Raw genomic sequence first — 22,751 nt, forward strand, 5'->3', positions numbered from 1 at the left:
AACAATTTACAAAATCCGTTCCAAGCTGTGAACCACAGCAAACAGTGTCCACAGAGACAGCGAACACTATTAATAAATTAGTTCGCCACATGCAGATGAAGATATGCTTCCGTGTTTTCTATTTAGTAGCATGCCAAACAGCGAGATAGCTGATATGCATACTAAATTATGAGCTTCTCAGCGGTTACTGGTCGTACCAGGCATGCCCGATTCTGTAAGTGGAAAAAATGCGGTTGACAAATATCATTTGAAATCTAAAGCCATTATTTATATTTAGTGTCAGAAAACGCTTCGAAGGGGACATGCGCATATTATTGTATTTTATGCTTAGCACATACTTCAAGGACCAATTTTACAAAAACATTGTAAATCTACCACAAAACCACAATTCGTACAACTACTATTAGAACTCCCTCCGGGGAATCATTGAAAAATCCGTTCCACAATACTTTTCAAGTTCTTGGATCGGGCTGTCTGTGCTCCCTTGCGCTTGATGGTTTCAGTGTGCGAGTCCCTCCTCTCTCCATAATCCTCCGCCTGTCTTGGACTGAGGAACTGGCCCACCCCAAGACAGGCGTGCACTACAACAGTTTACTCTGAACGTGCACGTTAAATTATCTCCTCCTCGTCCTAATCTTAGCAAGACTGTCGCGTCCTTCAGTTGGTGAGTGCTGGCCTATATTTTCAGACTATTACCAATTCGATCGTTAACCGATAGATCCAGTATAGGTGTGTACTAAGCTAGCAACAATGATTGAAAAGCTAACATGTTTCTGAATGCTCTGGTCGCTAGTGGCTATTTTTAGTTGTAGTTAGTTTATATAATTATAATTCCTCACCCACCATTCTGTTAAGTTATTCATTATATTATGCTTTTAAACGCTCTTCTTAACCCATTGGCATCGAACGCGGGGTTAGTATTGCATCCCCATCACTGAAAATTATGGATTGCAATTCCTCCATTTGAAAAGTAAATCCATCCCCAATCACTACTTCCCCACCACTACCAGTTGGTGACACCTTCCGATGTCTGTATTCGAATATCCCTTGAACTTGATCATTTTCAGACGTAATAAAACCACACGATCATCTATAATATAATACGCAAGGCCATTTCAACAATTTCCGACCGTTCTGACTGCTCTTCCTCTTTTGATTTGTACTGCCAACAGCCTTCTTTGTTTTTATCCGATGCCACACGACCAGGCATGTGTGCAGGAATTTTAGCATTGGGGTCTAGATCGTGACGAGCGAAGTTTATGGGGCAGGGGTCGCTCGGATAATATATTGGACAAAAAGAAAATTTGATTAAGCGAGGAGGGGAGAGTGGATCCTCAAACTCCACGCCCTGCACACACGCCAGACTTCGGAAGGATATATATTTTTTTGGGAGGTGCAGTCGACTACCCTAAACACATGGTACTATAGATTGCGTACAATGATGAATTCCATAAATACAACTGCAATGGAAGCTACCATCTTTGTCACTTAACTTAGAAGTGGCTATCTACACGCCGGTCGTATAGTTTGGGAAAGCAGAGTGTTAGGCCCCCACACCCCCTCTAAACTTTCCCGTGATAACTACGTGTTACATATAGTATAACAGAGAATAAAACTCTTTAATTTAATAACAACATTTAATATCCACCATGAAGGCACAAAATGCGAAGAAACAAAATAATCATACACGACACGGGCATTATTCGTATACACAATGTATATAATTATCACATATATCACGACAAATACGTTTATACAATAGAGACAGACTTTTAAAACAGCTTTTTGTCTTACATCACAAACACAACACAGCAATGCAGGATCATAGAACTATCTGGGACTGCGTCTGGTTTACATACAATATGTAAAACGTGGACAATCGACGCAACTGAAGGACATTTCTATAGAAACACAGTCGCAGTCTGCACCGGACAGATATTCACCAATCCGACGATCATCCAACGCAGAAGTCTCTTTAATCGACCGCCGGCCCGTTTCAGATAATTTTCAGACGTAATAAAACCGCACGATCATCTATAATATAATACGCAAGGCCGTTTCAACAATTTTCGACCGTTCTGACTGCCTCTCCTCTTTTGATTTGTACTGCCAACAGCCTTCTTTGCTCTTATCCGATGCCACACGTCCAGGCATGTGTGCAGGAATTTTAGCATTGGGGTTTAGATCGTGACGAGCGATGTTTATGGGGCAGGAGTCGAGTCATGCTCCCTCGGATAATATATTGGACAAAAAGAAAATGTGTTTCAGCGGGGAGGAGAGAGTCGACCCCCAAACTCCACGCCCTGTACACGCGCCAGACTTCGGAAGGGTATACCAGCCTCGGTGGCGTCGTGGTTAGGCCATCGGTTTACAGGCTGGTAGGTACTGGGTTCGGATCCCAGTCGAGCCATGGGATTTTTAATCCAGATACCGACTCCAAACCCTGAGTGCTCCGCAAGGCTCAATGGGTAGGTGTAAACCACTTGCACCGACCAGTGATCCATAACTGGTTCAACAAAGGTTATGGTTTGTGCTATCCTGCCTGAGGGAAGCGCAAATAAAAGATCCCTTGCTGCTAATCGGAAAGAGTAGCCCATGTAGTGGCGACAGCGAGTTTCCTCTCAAAATCTGTGTGGTCCTTAACCATATGTCTGACGCCATATAACCGTAAATAAAATGTGTTGAGTGCGTCGTTAAATAAAACATTTCTTTCTTTCTTTCGGAAGGATATTGTTTGTGCTCAGGTGCGGTCGACTATCTTAAACACATGGTACTATAGATTGCGTACAATGACTCCATAAATACAATTACAATGGAAGCTACCATCTTTGTCACTTAACTTAGAAGTGGCTATCTACACGTCGGTCGTATTGTTTGGGAACACAGTGTTAGGCCACCACGCCCCATCTAAACTTTTCCGTGATAACTACGTGTTACATCTAGTATAACTGATAATAAAATTCTTTGCATTTGATAACAACATTTAATATCCACCATGAAGGCACAAAATGCGAAGAAACAAAACAATCACACACGACACGGGCATTATTTGTATACACAATGTATATATTTATCACATATATCACGACAAATACGTTTATACAATAGAGACAGACTTTTAAAACAGCTTTTTGTCTTACATCACAAACACAACACAGCAATGCAGGATCATAACGGAGTACCTCACAGAAATATCTGGGACTGCGTCTGGTTTACATACCATCTGTAAAACGTCGACAATCGACGCAAATTAAGGACATTTCTATGGAAACACAGTCGCAGTCTGCACCGGACAGTTATTCACCAATCCGGCGATCATCCAACGCAGAAGTCTCTTTAATCTGCGTCGACCGCCGGCCTGTTTCAGATTGTATGTAATCCAGACTTTAGTGTTATCTGTAACCCATTATTCCTGCCAAACAATTCTCTATGAGATCGTTTACATTCAGACTATAACAGAAGCGCTAACCTTGTCATTAAGCATTGTACAATATTTTTGAACTATTACCAAAATTACTAATTTTTGCAAATCCAACGTCTTTCTAACCGTCTTAGTTAGTGTGTTTAATAGCTCAAACTGAAAAGTAGGCCAAGTGAAAAACGTTGGGCTACCGTACCTCAACATGTCCTTAAGAACCACTGGAGTGGGATTTGTGCCCTCATCATGTCCTTAAGAACCATTAGAGTGGGATTTGTGCCCTCAACATGTCCTTAAGAACCATTGGAGTGGGATTTGTGCCCTCAACATCTCCTTAAGAATCATTAGAGTGGGGTTGGGCACAAACCCCGATTGAAGATGAAAATGTACGTTTTTTTAGTCCTACTCTGTTAATAAAGATAAAAAAAAATCTGGCTTATGCCCCTCTTCTCCTTGGAGATTGGACACCTGTACTAGAAATTGTGCCTCCTCAACAGAGAATGTGGCCCCCTCCCCCCCCCCCCCCCAACCTTCAAATCTTGTTCCTACGGGCATACTGAAAACACAAAGCGGATCAGAGACGTTAAGTTTCTCATCCATACCTTTTGAGATAATTATTTACCACCACGACTAACACGTGTATACAATAGAGATAGACATTACAAAAATAAACAACACACACATTTCAATGCAAAGGCAAAACATTATTTGGAACTGTCATTGTTAAGTGTTGTCAGTAAAACCCGTTATTCCTGTCAATTAAACTATCCCCTATGACGTCGTTCATCATAAGGCTTCCAGTTTACCTTTCAAAACACTTTATATTAATTTTCATGTGTATATCTATTTTAAAATACAGTACCTGCCCTGGGTATATACCACGGCCATCTGGGCTATATGTCCCGGTCCGGGGTTAGCGATTAGTTAGTGATGCTTCCAAACTGAATCAGAGACAAAAACAAATCTTACGCCTGCAATATCGCCTACCCATCTTATAATGGAAAACCCGTATGTTTTTGCTATCGGTGGATCTCGTTCATTGCCTATATACAACATACAATGTACTCAGTCGCCATTTTTAACTAAACAGCACACCAGTCGTATTACATATATAACATTTGTAATATTACGTATACTGAGCTCCATTGGAAACACACAAGTCAAATTTCTAGTTGTAAAAAAAAAGATATGAGAAGAAATAACAGATTTGACCGATTTTGTATAATTGGAATGTATTCTAGTAGATAACAGATGACTACCACTGGATGCAAGGGTTAGGGCGATTGTTAGGGTTATAAGTGTTTGCTGGTAACCTCATTGTGTGGAATATATGTAATAACTGAAAATCTGATAGTGTGTTTTCAGTGGATGTCAGTATATTTTAACGAAGAAAGGCCTGTCATCAAACGTTTGGCAAGCAGATTCAGGAGATATTCTCAGATATATCCCTCCAATCGTTTTGCGCACCATACACATACTCTGTCACTTGATAATTCGACAACGACACAAACCTTCCGAGAGAAGTCGGAAGTCACGAGATGTCAATGGCACCGAATATGAAATGTCTTTGGCTGTGACCTAGTTTGCACATAAATATATATATATAGGAATCAGACATTGGCACAATGCATGGGATAACCACCACCACAAACGATGATGATATATTCTGAAAGCTTAAATATTATTAACTGAAGATTTCAGTTCTTTACTTATAGGATTATCAGCCTGAACCGTTTAAAAACAAAAACAATATCCTGGGCTATCAAAGAGATGGAGTGACCTTTTTTGGTCGTGGACTTCAAGGTATACAGTGATTTCCAATCCCGTCTGTTGGAAAGAGCATGTAAACGAATCTATTGCTTAGATGCAGATCAGTAGGCTTATTCCAGCTAATGCTGCATATATACTATTACTACTGTCTGCGGGATCCCGGTGCATATAAACGATCCACTGGTGTTAATTGAAATGAGTAGCCCGTAGAGTTGTGGCACCGCGTTTCGTTTCTCATTATCTGCGAGGTCTTTAAAGGCGCAGACCCGTAAAAAATGGACACTAAGTTTAGCTAATCTACAAACCTGTAACTAATTTGGATAAAGTTACAACAGAGTGAAAGAAGAGTCTGTGGCGTTGAAACCGGGAAATATCCTTAAAAATAGACTAGAACTCAAATCAATAACCGCTACTTCTCAGATGCACATGCATTTTTTTTTAAATATGAAAAATGCATGTTTTGGTATTAAAAAACACCAGGATGACCAGAAACACTTCGGTTCTATGGAAATGGATAGTCTAAACAATACAATATAAGTAATGTTTGATTTCAGTTATCATAAACAGCACTAATTGTGAAAAATATGCTGTAGCGTTTAAAAACCAGGGTCTCTCCCTTTACTCCGACGCCATATAATGTACCTAAAAATGTGTTGAGTAAAATATTTCTTTCTTTCCGTCTATTTAGTAGGATATTCTATGTGGTAGCATTTGTCTCACTTACTAGACCAAATGTCGAAATAACCCTATCTTGGACATCAAATAGCTGTATGTTTTTCTTTGCACCACGACTGGTATATCAAAGACCGTGGTATGTGCTATCCTGTCTGTGGGATGGTGCATATAAAATATCCCTTGCTACTAATGGAAAAATGTAGCGGGCTTCCTCTCTATGGCCATATGTTTGACATCCAATAGCCGATTATTAATAAAGCAATGTGATCTAGTGGGGTCGTTAAACAAATCAAACTTTTAACAAGCATCTGCCCTGGGTCAAGCCACTGGTCATACCAGAGAGGAGACCCGTAGCGGACATGCCTGAATCTAAAGGATGTGGGCATGTAAAAAAGCGTTTGGATTTGGATTTAAACAAGCACTGCTTTTCTTTCCAAAAAAGCTAAGATGATATATTAAACACCACAATAGCCATGTGTCCATTACTACTGTGGTGTCTTTAAACAAACATTGCTTCTTTCCCCCCAAAAGCATTTGAAGTTGAAACTATCCTGACAAGCATTATTTTCCTTGCACTATCGCTACATGTCTGACGAGGCGCCTTGCTTGTTGTCAACTACCTCTCTCAGTTTATGTTTGGAGTCCAACAAGTCCCCTTCATAACCATCGTAAAGGTCCATCTCGTACGTTTCATTGTCTAAGCCTGTTCTCGTCCCAAAGACGCTATTCCTGGAATGGGGTCGTTTCAAAGCGTTTTTCATTGACAAGTCTTCCGGCTCATTTTGCACGGGGAATTCATGTTTTATGGAATCCAGACGAATACGTTCATGCACAGAAGATGGGGAAGAGTCAACTGTCGTCAAACGGCCATTAATAAACTGCAGATCACATGACTGGTCGCCAGAATCACGTGACCGACGCATGGCGTTTCCAAGCAGATTAGGTTCCCAGTTCTGTGGAGAGGGTAAGGGAGAGTGGGGTCCCGGAAATGGATTTCTGTCATTTTGGAGACACTGGGTGTCACCGAAAGACAACGCACAGACATTGGTCTCGCTGGATGGCTTGATGTCCGTGGGCAGCAGATACTGGGCCTTGACAGAGGCGTCCCTGATAATGTGGGGTTTCGCGCCACGCTGGCCCTTCTTTATGCTCCGCGGATGCTGCAGAAACCTGTAACGTAAAACGTGTGTTTACAATGCATTATTTATACATTGTTTTCTAATGGTAAAATAAACAGAGGGGAAATTGACAAGCACACAGTACACATGTAAAGGATAATAAACAAAAGTAAAGTTTGTTTTATTTAACGACGCCGCTAGAGCACATTGATTTTTTATCTTATCATCGGCTATTGGACGTCAAACATATGGTCATTCTGACACTGTTTTTAGAGGAAACCCGCTGTCGCCACATAGGCTACTCTTTTTACGACAGGCAGCAAGGGATCTTTTATTTGCGCTTCCCACAGGCAGGATAGCACAAACCATGGCCTTTGTTGAACCAGTTATGGATCACTGGTCGGTGCAAGTGGTTTACACCTACCCATTGAGCCTTGCGGAGCACTCACTCAGGGTTTGGAGTCGGTATCTCGATTAAAAATCCCATGCCTCGACTGGGATCCGAACCCAGTACCTACCAGCCTGTAGACCGATGGCCTGGATAATAAACAAGTTACCAGTTATTATCAAGTTTATGTCCCGACTGAAATGTTCGAGTTCGTAAGGGATCAATGGCTAGGTGTAAGGCCACTACACCCTAACCAACTAACAACTAACCCACTGTCTTGGACAAACAGCCCAGATAGCTGAGGTGTGTGCCCAGGACAGCGTGCTTTAATTGAATATAAGCACGAAAATAATTTAAAATGAAATGAGAAAACGTTTGGCATACCACTCACATCACTCCATTTTGTGCGGTAAAACAAATCAGGAAACGATAACGAGAACATATTATATAAAAGAAAATGGGCTCATTCGATACTATTTCAGTGGCACTCAACTTCCCCTTGCCAACTTGTATATGCCTATCTGACTGATTTCAGATACCCTATTAACAATGATCTATTTTAAAATAGTGAATGCGTAATCTAGAATATAATATTCAATGCCTTTTTAACAGTTTCCGATCGTTCTGATAGCTTCTCCTCTTTTGATTTGAACTGCTGACTGCCTTATTTGTACTTACCTGATGCTGTACTTCACAAGGTCTTTTTGCGCTCAAGGACAGTCGACTACCGTAAATACTTCATGCTAAATATTACGTACAAAGATGAATTCCATAAATCCAACTTGAATGGACATCGCCATCTTTATCACTTAGCATAGAAGTGGCTATATACATGACGGCCGTGTATATAGCCTCGGCTAATGAGGGCTGGTTAATTGTCTACATGGCGGATGATATTGTTTTGGGAAAGCCCAATGTAAGGCCACCACACCCTATCTAAACCTCCTCGTGCGAGGAACGACTTGCATCTAATAATAATAATTAATGGATAATGTAGCCTACATTGAGAGTGTAAAACTATATGTGACACCAGTACTATCAGCACCCAGTATCTTTTAGTCTTAATGTTGATGGCTTAACCATAACACCGCCAAGACAGGATAAACACTGTGTATATAAAGGATACTCCCCGAGTGTCTTGTGATATCATAATTTATCAGCACGAGTTCATAAAAGTATGAAACCCGAGGCTTGTCAATCAAGATTATTGATATCTCTTACAAAAGCCTTTAATGGATGATAATTAATAATATACCCCGGTGGGCCCACTGGGCTATTTCTCGTGCCAGCCAGTGCTTCACAACTGGTGTAACAAAGGCCGTGGTATGTACTATCCTGTCTGTGGGATGGTGCATATACAAGATCCCTTGCTGCTAATCAAAAAGAGTAGCTCATGAAGTGGCGACAGTGGGTTGCCTATCTCCATATATGTGTGGTCCTTAACCATAAGTCTGACGCCATATAACCGTAAATTAAATGTGTTGAGTGCGTCATTAAATAAAACATTTCCTTCCTTCCTTCCTGCCTTCTTTCGTTCCTTAATAATATAGGCTTGTTTTAGCTTACATGTATGTGAGTCGCCTGCCAGGCACCTTCTTGATTATGTTCATCTTGTAGTAATATCGTAAAGCCCTGGACAGCTTCTCGTATGTCATGTTAGTTCGATTTTTCTGCAGGCCCCAGAGTTTAGCCAGCTCGGTAGGGTTGAGAATTCGGAATGTAAGGTCGGCCTCGTTCTCCCACACCACGTAGCTTTTATACTTGCTGTCTATCAGCAGCTGGTGAATAAACTCCCAAAGTAGACGGCAATCTGAGAAAAAACAAGACGAAAAAAACACAAAACCGAAATGAAATACTTTTCTGTATACTATTTAGTGAAATATTTGAAAACATCAATGAAATAATAGTGACTAGTTTCATTAATAGGGCACAGCGGAAGCAAATAGACATTATTTTTTTTAAATATTTTTATATTACTATTTATTATTTTTTTATTTTTATTATTATTATTATTATTATTTTATTATTATTTTTTTTTTTTTTTTTTTTTTTTGGGGGGGGGGGGGGGGGCGGCTGACTGAGATCGAGGGCATAAAGCAAAGTTTCTAGGAGGTTCGGAGCTATGCTTCCTCGTAAAATTTTAAACTAGATGTCCTGAAATGCAAGTTCCTGCATTATACAAGTGAAATTCATCTCTGTCTTAATATTTACTACCTGTTAATATAAGTGTCGATTTTCAAATGCGCGGGTATTAAACAGTGTAATCGCCGCGTATATAAAACATTGATTCTAATGTTATCAGTGGCGGATCCTGAAAATCCATTTGGGGGGTTGGGGGGGGGGGCAATGACATGAGGCGGAGTGTCAATGGAACTTTGGGGGAGGTTTGAAGGGAATCGTAAAAAAAGAAGAAAATTAATATATAATAAAAATATAACTGTCGCAAAATTTAGGGGAGGGGGCCGGGCCCCTGAGACCCCCCTAGATCCGCCTCTGGTTATCAATAGCATTTTTTCATTCATATTGTGTTATGGTGGCGAGTTGCCCCACTGATATGTAGGCCTACCTAATGACATTAACACACCTTTTGACGGCTAACTATGTAATTGGTTACAGATTTTATTGTTGTATGTCACACACGGTACCATAACAAAAAAAGGTGTCCCAAATTGATGTCCTAATGTTTGCAATTAGAGGACATAAAAAGCACATTTTGAAAAGCTGGGTATAAAAATAACACCCGAAGAAATAAAGAAGTTCTTTGTTTCGCAGGCCATGGATCAAAATGATAATTTCACCATCTATACACAATAATATGTTGAACTGATTTTAAGCAAAATTCCAATGTTCTGCATTACACACTTTTTACATACAAAAGTGGGACTCTATTTGTTTTAGGGCCCAATCGTAAAGCGCTCGCCTGCTGCGCGGTCGGTCTAGGTTTGATCCCTGTCGGTGGGCCCATTGGGCTATTTCCTCTCTAAGACTAGGCTATATGTCGGAATTACCAAATATTTGACATCCAATAGCTGATGATTAATAAATCAATGTGCTCTGGTGGCGTCGTTAAACAAAACAAGCTTTAACTTCTTTTTTAAATCATCTATTAAATTGTATAATGTTCAAATGTAAAACATACCACCATCTTCTTTCTTCACTGAATCCTGGTGATTGATCAAAGCAGACTGACATTCCTTTTCTTTGTCCGCCTCCCCCAAATCTATCGTCATATCATCTGGGGGAAAAGAGAATCAGTTTAGTAGCTGTCAATATTAATAATTATGCAGTGCTAGCCCCTCCTCGTTGCATTCTCCTGTCAATAATAATAGTTATTTATAGCTAGCCACTCCCTTTTTGCATTTAGTTGCCAGTATTAATAATAATGTGTGGTTAGACGTTATGTCGGAAATATTTATAGGATATTAAACGAGCTTCCATTTTGTATCATGTTTATGTCCCGAGTGAACTAATTTTCAGTTGTCACGAGCTTTATCCTATTTATTACCCATAATCGATCTTAATTTATATCACTCAACTCGTTTGGTTGACGTTCCTGTAACTGTAAGGTTGTAGTGCGCCAATTGATGACGTCATCGTGTGACGTCGAAGTGTTAGGCCCAAAATACACCGGGTCTGGGTCTGGGTCTGGTGAGTATGCATCTTCATAAATCAAGGCTAATATTCGTTCCTCGTATTCAGCCTTGATACATGTCGTCAAGAAATCGTGCCACAAAATGCTTAAATTTCATTGGATGCGATGAGATCTGATTGCAACGAATCGCAACGCTCCTTATAGATTCCCTTGTTATTGTAAACAAAGATGGCAGCGTCAGCGTCCGTGGAAACGTGTCGTGTTTGTCACGATATGTTAAAAAAAAGGTTTCGGCGGTTAATTTTTAATATGTTACCGATGCTATGATTGGTCAGCGATGTCATCGTGTAAGGGACATAATCGGTGTTACAAATTTTCTTCCAATAGAGGGCGCTAGTAGTGGATATCAGTAATCTTGACTACATGTATCAAAAGGCTGAATACGAGGAACGAATATTAGCCTTGATTTATGAAGATGGTGAGTATGGTACCAGTAGAAAATGAAACACACTGAATAGAATGTGACAAAACACACGGCATCTGTGCTATCGCGGAACTAAAGATCTGTCAACAGACGACATAGAACATACGCTATATTTTCAGACTGCACAATGTTCGAACCTTATTCGTTTTTTCTTTTTTTTAAATAACCAACAGGAAAGGTATACTAAGGTCGACGACAGTCACTTTTCGCACCCTTGTTTTGGCTTCGTACACAGTAAATAAAAAATATCCAACGGTAATTTTTGTATATGATATATTTGACAAAAGGTACTTTTTATTTCTTTCATCTTTTGAAACTTAAAATTAATATTTTGTCCAGAATTATGAAAAATAACAAAATACCAACCTGTAAACAACTTTGTCCGCTTGTTATAGAAATTGTACAGGGGTCAAGGTTAGTAGACCAGTTTTTATTTTAATTTGAATGACATCAGTATTCCAATGACGTCACTTTGAATCGCCTTACAATAACCATACACTGGGTACATGACGTTTCCGTTTTAAGAATGCTGGAAAAATTCCAATGCAAACTTGCTATTGAAAATGTTTTGTTTGAACATTACTAATGCATCTGAATGTGTTTGAAGAAAATCTTGTGATTAAAAAATTGTACCTTTTACGAAATATGGATTTCATGTGAAATTACAGTAAGATATGCTATAGGGCATACCCCTATACGAACCCAAAACAAGGGTGCGAAAAGTGACTACGAAAACTACGAAACTACGAAAAATTACTCTCCTACCTTTAATTGCCGTTAGATTTCCTCCAAAGTTTGTCCAGACACAAATCTTGAAAAAACCATTATAATGACACAGATTCCACATACCAGATGATAACCATGTCACCTATATCGACTTCGCTGAGAGTGCATAGGGAAAAAAGCATGTAATTTTGTATCAGCTGCCATTTTGACTTTTTATGGAATATTCTTCAAGAGGGATGAAAGGATAGGACTTAATCTAACAACGTCATAACATGTTATGATATAAAAGCAAACGTGATGACGTCATATTATTATTATTTATTATTATTATTATTATTATTATTATTTTAATGATACCACTAGAGATCATCGATTTCATATTAATTGTGTCACATATTTTGGAGGCTTTCACCCCTCTTGAAGAGTATTCCATAAACAAGCAACATGGCAGACGGCAGAAAACTGCATGTATTTTTCCCTATGCAATCTCAACAAAGACAATATCGGCGACATCGTTGCAGTCTCGTGTGTGGAATCTGTATATTTGTAGTGGTTTTTTTGCGATTTGTGTCTGGACAAACTTTGGAGGAAATCTAACGGCAATTAAAGGTAGGAGAGTAATTTTTTGTAGTTGTTAACAATTTGGTTCGGACAATAGTATATTAATCAATGTGGATTTCTCATACTTATTGTTGGTGTTTATAAAAGAAAATGTATCAATAGATATGAACGCATCAATATACTTGTATATTGATGACACGTAACAGTTACAGACCCAGACGTCAAAATACACCAGACTTGGCGTTTATGCCACACTCGCCAGACCCAGACCCAGACCCAGTTTCGATGTGTTTTGGGCTTTATGTCCCACTTGGCGTTCTAGTGGGACGTATCACTTGATATGTACCAAGATGTTTTAACCATATTGGTAATAATAACAAATATTAATTTGTACAGTTGCCACTCCCAGCTGCATGTGTTGTTATTTATTTATTTTTGTTGTTGTTGTTTTATGTGTTGTTGTTGATGATGATGTTTTAGTTATAATTACAAAAGATAAACTACGTCTGATTTTACCAGTTTGTATTGAGTCTGCGTCAGAGACAGTGCTGTTGGAGTCGGGACTGGTCGAGGCTGGCGTCAAGACACTTTCTGAAATAAAAACGACAAACGATCAGTCGTATCTTCGGTAGCTGGGGACGACCCAAACATCGTTGTAAACGAGATCTTGCAGACCCTGTCGGTGGGCTATTTCTCGTTCCAACCAGCAGGCCAGTAGGAAACGCGGGGCCGGAGGGAGGAGAGGGGGGATGTGCCTAACCCACTCGAAGACAAAAATGTAATTTGTTTTCGTTTTACTCTATTAAAATAAAGATACAAATATGGTTTGTATCCCCCCCCCACCATATAAGCTGTGAACCCCCACTACAGGTTGTGACCCCCCCCCCCCCCCCCCCCAACTCCAGACATAGTTCCCATGGGCCTGAACAGTGCTATACAACTAGTGTTTCAAAGGCCGTGGTGTATAAGTTATAGTTATCCTGTCTGTGGAATGGTGCGTATAATTAATCCCTTGCTGCTGATAAAAAAAAGAGTAACCCATGGAGTGACGTACGGTCATATGTGTATGGTCTCCCATTTTTGTAGTGGGGCAGGCTGAGTTTTACCCGAATTCAACGCAAATGCCCGAATCTGGATAGCAACATTTATTCGTACTAAATTAGCAATACTGCCAAACAGCTAAACAGGGTTTCAAACGAATCACTATGCATTTTTATATGGCATACAAACAATTATAGGTTGAATGATGGAAATCTATGGTCAAAAGGTTTCAGGCCAGGGCCCCGTTCCACGAAGCGATCTTAGCCCAAAGATCACCGTAACTGCACAGCTAACATATGCACTTAAGGGGATCTTAGGGCTAAGATCGCTTCGTGGAACGGGGCCCTGGTAATTTTGCCCAAATTTCTCTAACATTTTTGCCCAAATTTGATGATGTCCTTCAGCACTGCTCTCCCCCCCCCCCCCCCCCCCCCCCCCCCCCCCCCCCCTTCTCCTCTGTCTCGTACGCTTATGACGGCAGTGGTTTCTTAATCGTATATTCAACGCCATATAATAGATAGAGAATACTACATGTGTTACCGTTAGATGCCGTTTATCTCACAAGTTGTTTTGAAATGTATTTAACGAGCGAAAGCGAGTTTGATACGTTTTTAAACATCGAGTTCTGAGATACCGTAAATAGTATCTAACGGACACAAATGTATTATTCTCTTTCCTACATGTTCTAAAAAAAAGCAGGTTTTAACCAAATATTTTAACATCTTTTTCGACTGAAAGTCATTTACAGCCGTTGCCCTTGTAGCTGACTTACGCGTCACAGACATATGAATGTCAGGTTAACTATACGTCACAGACACATGAAACCGGCCTCGGTGGCGTCGTGGCAGGTCATCGGTTTACAGGCTGGTAGGTACTGGGTTCGGATCCCAGTCGAGGCATGGGATTTTTAATCCAGATACCGACTCCAAACCCTGAGTGAGTGCTCCGCAAGGCTCAATGGGTAGGTGTAAACTACTTGCACCGACCAGTGATCCATAACTGGTTCAACAAAGGTCATGGTTTGTGCTATCCTGCCTGTGGGAAGCGCAAATAAAAGATCCCTTGCTGCTAATCGGAAGAGTAGCCCATGTAGTGGCGACAGCGGGTTTCCTCTCAAAATCTGTGTGGTCCTGAACCATATGTCTGACGCCATATAACCGTAAATAAAATGTGTTGAGTGCGTCGTTAAATAAAACACTTCTTTCTTTCTTTCAGACACATGAATGTCAGGTTAATTATACGTTACAATCTAATCGATTTACATCGTGTAGTTTTTCATTGAAGGTATGATATTGGTTATCTGGTCATTACCTATGAGCAGCCAGTCGAATATCTTGAAATTGTTAACACGTACGTTTGGTACACACCCGTTGATGAGAAGACCATGTGTTATTTCTGGTTACACATGCTTGTTAACAACCATGTGTAACCAAAAATAACGCATGGTCGTTCTCACCAACGGAAAGAAAGAAAGAAATGTTTTATTTAACGACGCACTCAACACATTTTATTTACGGTTATATGGCGTCAGACATATGGTTAAGGACCACACAGATTTTGAGAGGAAACCCGCTGTCGCCACTACATGGGCTACTCTTCCGATTGGCAGCAAGGGATCTTTTATTTGCGCTTCCCACAGGCAGGATAGCACAAACCATGGCCTTTGTTGAACCAGTTATGGATCACTGGTCGGTGCAAGTGGTTTACACCGACTCATTGAGCCTTGCGGAGCACTCACTCAGGGTTTGGAGTCGGTATCTGGATTAAAAATCCCATCCCTCGACTGGGATCCGAACCCAGTACCTACCAGCCTGTAGACCGATGGCCTGCCACGACGCCACCGAGGCCGGTCTCTCTCACCAACGGGTGTGTAAGAAATATAAATTACAGTGTATTGAGTGCATCGTCAAATACAACATTTCTTCTATCACAACAGCAGCCATTCCTTTAACAATATGGAGATACTGTAATTAAAATTCAAACTGTGACGCCACTCGATAACCTGTCGGTCACACTCATTAAATTTTACAATGATATAAATTTATAAAATTGTAGTAAATAAAATTATTTGGATGTAATTTATGTGGGCATGTAGGCTACTTCTAGATATCATCGTAAAGGGACATTCCTGAGTTTGCTGCAATTTTAAAGATGTTATCGACTAACAGACGTTTTAACGACTATAATTACATATCAAACATATTTTGTCTGCATAAAATATTAGTGGCTGTATATTAAACGTGTTTCTGATCATTCTAATATTTGTACTAGGTTAAATTTCATTTTATTTCCTAAAATATATTTTTTGTCGTACGTACAAAATGAAAACAAAATCCAGTTTGGGCTTCTTACAAATATTAAGACGACCAAAAACACATTGAATATACAGACACTGATATTCTAAACAAGAAAATATGTTTAATATGTAAGTTTAATCGTAGAAATATTTTATTAGTCGGAAACATTTTACAACGCAGCAAACTCAGGAATGTCCCTTTAACGTTTCACAGAAATATTTTTGTTTTTGTTCATGCTATATTTTTGGGACTGCCGCTTTAAAACCGCTAACAAGCTAATAAAGAAGTGATATGACGTTAATCACTTTACGACTACCTGGCACTGCTTGTGGGACACACGGACTGCACTGTCTGTCAGCGGAGGGCGTGGCAGGTGGGCGTGGCCACGGCAGGATGGGGACGAACGGCTGTTCGGACTTGACAGCAGTAGTATTTATAAACGATGCACTGCTAGTAGACACTTGTAAAACGTCATTTGGTCTCGAGTTCAAATTCGCTGAAATGATGATGAAAGAAAAAAACAGGTTTAAATTCAAGACTGCGCACATACAAAAAAAACCCCAAAAACCTCCAATAAAAACATCAAACACGCAAAAAAAAAAACCCAAACAAAACAAGCAAAGACAAATTAAAAGAATTGAGAATACCAGCACAAATTAATAACAAATAGAAGAAAATATCGAAAATGGGCAAAAATAGAAACAACAAAAATCAATTCCCCACTTACCTGCTCAACAACAACAAAAAAAAAAAAAAAAAATCGATAAGTAAAAACCAACAAAACACTGCACAACCTAAAGCACGACATTCACTTATAAATTGTTGGATGCTAAACCTCGACTTTTACCACAGAATCCTATAGCAAATGGCCAATCGATCCTTACAAACTCTAGTAGGAGATACCGTCTTTTTAAAAAGTTCAATGTTAAACATCAATTTTAACAAAAATAAATAAATAAAATAAAATAAAATAAAATAAAATTAATTTGGAAATATCTTTCGACACGTTTGTAAACACGGCCTCTAAGTAAGTTCCAGAATGATCCAGTCAAAACTCTAGCTAGCAGACTGAGCAATTTTCAATGTTAAACATCAGTTTTAATTTTAAAATAATTTGATTATTATGTAGATACTGCCCAGAGAATTCCTGTATCAAGCCTCAGAGCGGTCTAATACCTAGGATGTTGACTTCATATTTTCAGGAGGGGGCTGGGGGGGGGGGGGGGGGGGTTAAGTACCTCCTTTCCACGTAACTCCAAGTAGATATAACCATATTATTTTCCTTTCGACTATCAAGACATTAATTTCCAAATATTTGTTCTTTATTCACAGTTTACTGTGTGCTGACAGGTGATGTGGATAAACAACTATTTTGACTGGATACTAGTTTGTCACTTTTTGTTACAAACCATTCAGAAATTGTGGTTATGGAATATTTCCACTTCATAAGTAGCATTCTTGAATATACCGTTATGGGTAAGGTCACTGATCCTGGCTATCAGCTACGTACCTTGTACAATGCCTCTAGAGATACTACAAACATAAGGACGAACAGAAAAACTTTGGATTTATTTACATTATATATATATATATATGTCACGGGGATTCTATAATTCCCGTAACTGAATAGAACACGATTATGAAAATATCTCTCCTAACTGTATATCTATTAGATCTCTCTGTAACAGGCTGTTAAACCCTAGTATGGCTCGTTTCTAGGTATGATCAGAGATACGATCTTATATAAAGTATATATTATTATAGCACGTTTAGCTCTCTAGAAACACAACAAAAACACAATACACTTTGGAATCTGTATTAATCTACGCTGACAAATGTACAGCCGTAGTAGTTAATTAATAACAGCAATAATAACAACCCAGAACTGATCATTTAATTAGTTAATCTCTAGGTGTCTAGTTACACAATATGCGAATCACTTCACCGTTACACCACACCCACACGTGTGATAATTGAGAAACGCTTCCAGGAGAAGTTAATTAATAAAGGAATTACAACACCATTCCTAACTGGTTAATTTTTAGTTAACCCTTACTACTCGTTCAGTAACGTGTGATAAATTAGGAACGCTTCCAGGGGAACTTAATTAATAAAGGAATTACAGCTCTATTCCTAACGGGTTAATTTTTAATTAACCCTTAACTACTCTTTCAGTAATCTTGTAACACAGAATTATACTGGTACCTATCACAATAAAGACAATAACCTACAGTTTACCTAGGTCGTCTAGGATTACTGGCTAAGCTTTATATTACCAAACACTCGTATAATGTTAGAACAAAAAGTCTACGATTTACTTCGTCAGATGACCGAAGACACTGTCTAAAGAATATTGGTATAATACAGTATCAAAATATTTAAAGTCACATCAATCACATCAAGGTTATACACAGAGCAGAAATAAAAATATTTACCAAAGTCCAACGGACTACGTTCCCTGGGAGCCGTCCTTTTCGTTCTCCTCGATATCTCTAAAAACTAGCTATTTATTATAAAAATCAGAATTGGACTGGGGGTACATGGCGGTACCTCCCCCTATCATCTGATATTTCATCTCTACTAGCGTCGGTATATTTCTCTCTGATCGTCAGACTTACTGACGTCTTGGTCGCCAAAATCACGGTCGTCGAAACCGCACTCGCAGAGGTATTACGTAACTACTCGCCACATGGCCTCCACAGCTGGACTAAGTGCATATTGGAATGCCCGATCGCGCGAAGTATTATGTAACAAGTTGCCACCTGGGCTACGGGCAATAAACTGCACACGGCCCTCTAACACAATTAAAATCGCCACAGGCGAAACAAATTTAAGAGCATGTACCGTCACACACACCCACCTCAAAAAGGATATTTCCTCTACTCAAGGAATAGGGAAATATACTACATTAAAACAAAGGGGTGCGTTAACCGACGCATACGGGTATTTATAACACATGTAATAATAAGGTGACTACCAGTAATCACACTGAGTCTCTGAGTCCCTGGTATACAAATAAAATATATATAAACAAAACAGAAATAAAGAATGTCAACACATTATCATAACGTTCAACTTCGGGACAGGGCATCAGCGATTACATTAGATGTGCCCTTGATATGTTCAATGGTAATTGGGTATTCTTGCAGAAGAAGACTCCCTCTCAAACTCTCTGGTTGGAGGCTTTCATTAGGATGGTTCAGTCCGTCTTCGTCTTCTTGGAACAGCACAGCTCCAGCACCCACGTCACTGGCACCCACAGCTAGCTTGAACGGCACTCGGTAGTCTGGTGCTGCCATCACGGGAGACGAGTAGCGCCTCTGCTTGAGACGGTTGAATGACTTCTCGCATTCACCTGACCAATGGAACTTCGTTTCCTTCTTTTTCAGCGTCGCACGTTTTCCAGGTTTTCTCCGATAGGCACGCTGTCGAATCGGTGTAGCGTTGGGTTCCAAGCGCACATCTTGGCTTAAGGTATTGGTAACCGTTGGAAGGTCCCGACAAATGGAAACATTGTCTTGTATCAATGTAGTCAGCTTTGCTCGCTGGGGGTTCAAGTCTGCTAGAATCTGGCTGTTGGCCAACTTGATCTCCGCAGTCTTGACGTCATCACAGGAAATTGAGTGTCTCTCAATTTGGACCGGTCTCTCTGGAACTATCGGCAGTCTGTCAAAATAACCTTTTAGCAAATTGATGTGACAATACCTACTTTTCCTAACCCTATCAGGAGTGTTTATCACATACCCTGTCTCATTAACTCGTTTGAGCACAACATAGGGCCCGAAATACCTGTTCTGCACAGAACCCCGTTTAATGGGAAGGTACAGCAGCACCTTATCCCCTGGTTTAAATTCCCGACTCTTAGCCTTCCTATCAAACACTGATTTTATTTTGCTCTGAGCATGGCTCAGTTGCTTCCTAGCTAGTTCGGTCGCCGGCAACCTCCCATCTCTAACTCACTTATTTATTAATACTTCCTTGTCCACAGTTAACAAGGTAGTGCGAGCTGCCAACAAATTTGGATCAGCCCCCTGCTCTAGAATTAACTCTTGTCTATTACAAGGTAAATCCCCTCTATCAAAGACAACTGGTTCAATTCCCCTCTGCGGGAGATCAACAGGTTCCACCACATTTAATTCCTCAGTTGACTTGTCTACCATTTTACTGATAACCTCATCCACTCCAATTTCATGGCTCACACACGTATCAGACAAATCACAAATATCCTCTGCGTCTTGTGCTAACCTACTGGTCATATCCCTAGTCATTACACACGCAGGATATTTAATCTCATCAACCTCACACTCTTCTATTGGTAACGTGCTGTCTTTAATTAACAGTTGGTCACATTTCGGCTGACAACACTGACTAGTCAAATCATTTCCCAACAAAACTCCTATGTTTTCAACAGGCAAGTCCTTCACAACACCCATAATGACTGGTCCCGTCACAAACTTCGAACACAAGAAAACCTTATGTAACCTGACAACCATATTTTCTCCAGTAACCGAGGTTAAAACCAAACTACGTCCTATGTCTGAATTTTCAATACCAGCTAAACACTCTTGCGTTATCAGACTCTGACTACACCCGGTATCTCTATAGATTGATATTGCCTTAGGACACAACTCTTGTTTCACATCACAAACCATACCAGTGGATACATACGGGTTTACTTTCTCTGCCATGGGACTAACCATTAACTCTCTCGCTAACGGAGCTGACCTCACTAAACCGACTACTTGCGCATTATCGCGTTTCCTTTTAAAACAGTCCCCGATAAGATGGTTATCCTTTTTACAGTAACTGCAATGTGGACGAAAAGTTCGTGCATTGGCTGATAATGCAGGTCTATCCTTACTTTGCCCACCAGGTGCATTCCTTGCCTGACTAGCTGACCAACTAGATGACTCTCCCCGATAGTTACTTTCCCGGGAAAAACCTGGCTGAAATTTCTTCTTATCACCCTGTTGTAAAGAGCTACCCGGTACTGCCTGAGCTTTGTGTATTAACACGTAATCATCTAACACTATGCCTGCCTCCTCTATCTTTTTGACATCACGATCCTCTAAATGAATACGTAAGCTAACTGGTAATCCATTTTTAATGTCCTGTAAGATCAACAACTCCCGTAACTCGGTATATGACTCTACCTGATGAGAAACAACCCATTTATCAACCATCCCTGCCTTCTTAGCCACAAACTCACTATAAGACTGACCATGCGTTTTTCTCAACTCGCTATACCGTAAACGATAATCCTCAGGTCGTAATTCATAAGCCCTCAACACTGCAGTCTTAACTAGGTCGTACTGACTTGCTCGCTCATCACTCATTGAATTATAAGCTATACTAGCCTTCCCCTTAAACTTAGACACGGCTAACAATGTCCACTTAGACTCCGGCCAATTTAGCTGCTTAGCGGCCCGTTCAAAAAGTTGGAAGAACATGTCTACCTCCTGATCGTCAAATACAGGCACTGATCTATAAGCCTCCGACATGTTAAAACCATTTCCTGCCTCACGTCTAACTTCTTCAGTATTCAACTTTAACTCATGTTCCACTTTTAATTTTTCTAACTGGAATTCTCTATTCCTTTCTTCTTTCTCTCTATCCCTATCTTCTCTTTCTCTCTCTCTCTCTCTCTCTCTATCCCTCTCTTCTCTCTCTCTCTCCCTTTCTCTATCCCTCTCTCTATCTTCCCTATCTCTATCTCTATCTTCTCTATCCCTCTCTTCTCTTTCTCTCTCTCTCTCTCTATCTAATGCACGTTCTTCTCTTTCTCTCTCTTTCTCTTCTCTATCGTACTCAAGCTTTTTAAAAGCTAATTGTTGTTCCACACTTAACTCATTTATCTCTATCTCTGGAACAATCTCACTTTCTTCCATAACAGGCCTATCACCAAAAACTTCCTGGACAATAATTGTCTTTATATCACCTAAGGTTTTAGCTGATGTTAAATCAATTTCTCGCTCACCCGCGATTTCAACTAACTCGGCCTTACGTGCTCGCTTAATCTCCACTACACTAAGCGTAGGCCTATCCAGCAAATTCTTATCCATGTTTAGATATGACGCACTTATTATTAATTAATTTTCTAGTGAACAACGTGCTACTTCTGGTAAATTTGTAAAAATAATTTATAAAGCCCCCATTTACAAACAATACTTTTTTAAATATGCATGTCCCGTTTCAGATCCGGGACGAGCGCCCCAATTTTCTACTCCTGTCACGGGGATTCTATAATTCCCGTAACTGAATAGAACACGATTATGAAAATATCTCTCCTAACTGTATATCTATTAGATCTCTCTGTAACAGGCTGTTAAACCCTAGTATGGCTCGTTTCTAGGTATGATCAGAGATACAATCTTATATAAAGTATATATTATTATAGCACGTTTAGCTCTCTAGAAACACAACAAAAACACAATACACTTTGGAATCTGTATTAATCTACGCTGACAAATGTACAGCCGTAGTAGTTAATTAATAACAGCAATAATAACAACCCAGAACTGATCATTTAATTAGTTAATCTCTAGGTGTCTAGTTACACAATATGCGAATCACTTCACCGTTACACCACACCCACACGTGTGATAATTGAGAAACGCTTCCAGGAGAAGTTAATTAATAAAGGAATTACAACACCATTCCTAACTGGTTAATTTTTAGTTA

At 39.8% G+C, this 22,751-nt stretch overlaps 1 protein-coding gene across 3 annotated transcripts in view; it reads right to left on the reverse strand.

The window, feature by feature from the left end:
• Positions 1 to 6,036: 6,036 nt before the first annotated feature.
• The window catches only part of LOC121382104 (transcription factor ETV6-like), a 38,685-nt gene continuing 21,970 nt past the window's right edge, over positions 6,037 to 22,751 (reverse strand). For 2 of the 3 annotated variants that reach the window (XM_041511603.1, XM_041511600.1), the window contains 5 exons: positions 16,384 to 16,566; positions 13,249 to 13,323; positions 10,509 to 10,604; positions 8,936 to 9,179; positions 6,037 to 7,033 (listed from right to left, as the gene is read on the reverse strand). In XM_041511603.1, the coding sequence (XP_041367537.1) occupies positions 6,445 to 7,033; positions 8,936 to 9,179; positions 10,509 to 10,604; positions 13,249 to 13,323; positions 16,384 to 16,566 (1,187 nt within the window). In that variant the 3' untranslated portion in view covers positions 6,037 to 6,444. The remainder of the gene's footprint in view (positions 7,034 to 8,935; positions 9,180 to 10,508; positions 10,605 to 13,248; positions 13,324 to 16,383; positions 16,567 to 22,751) is intronic. The other variant, XM_041511601.1, reaches the window with a different exon arrangement.

This window comes from Gigantopelta aegis, chromosome 9 (genome assembly GCF_016097555.1).
Source record: "Gigantopelta aegis isolate Gae_Host chromosome 9, Gae_host_genome, whole genome shotgun sequence".
In the NCBI taxonomy this organism is placed as follows: domain Eukaryota; kingdom Metazoa; phylum Mollusca; class Gastropoda; order Neomphalida; family Peltospiridae; genus Gigantopelta; species Gigantopelta aegis.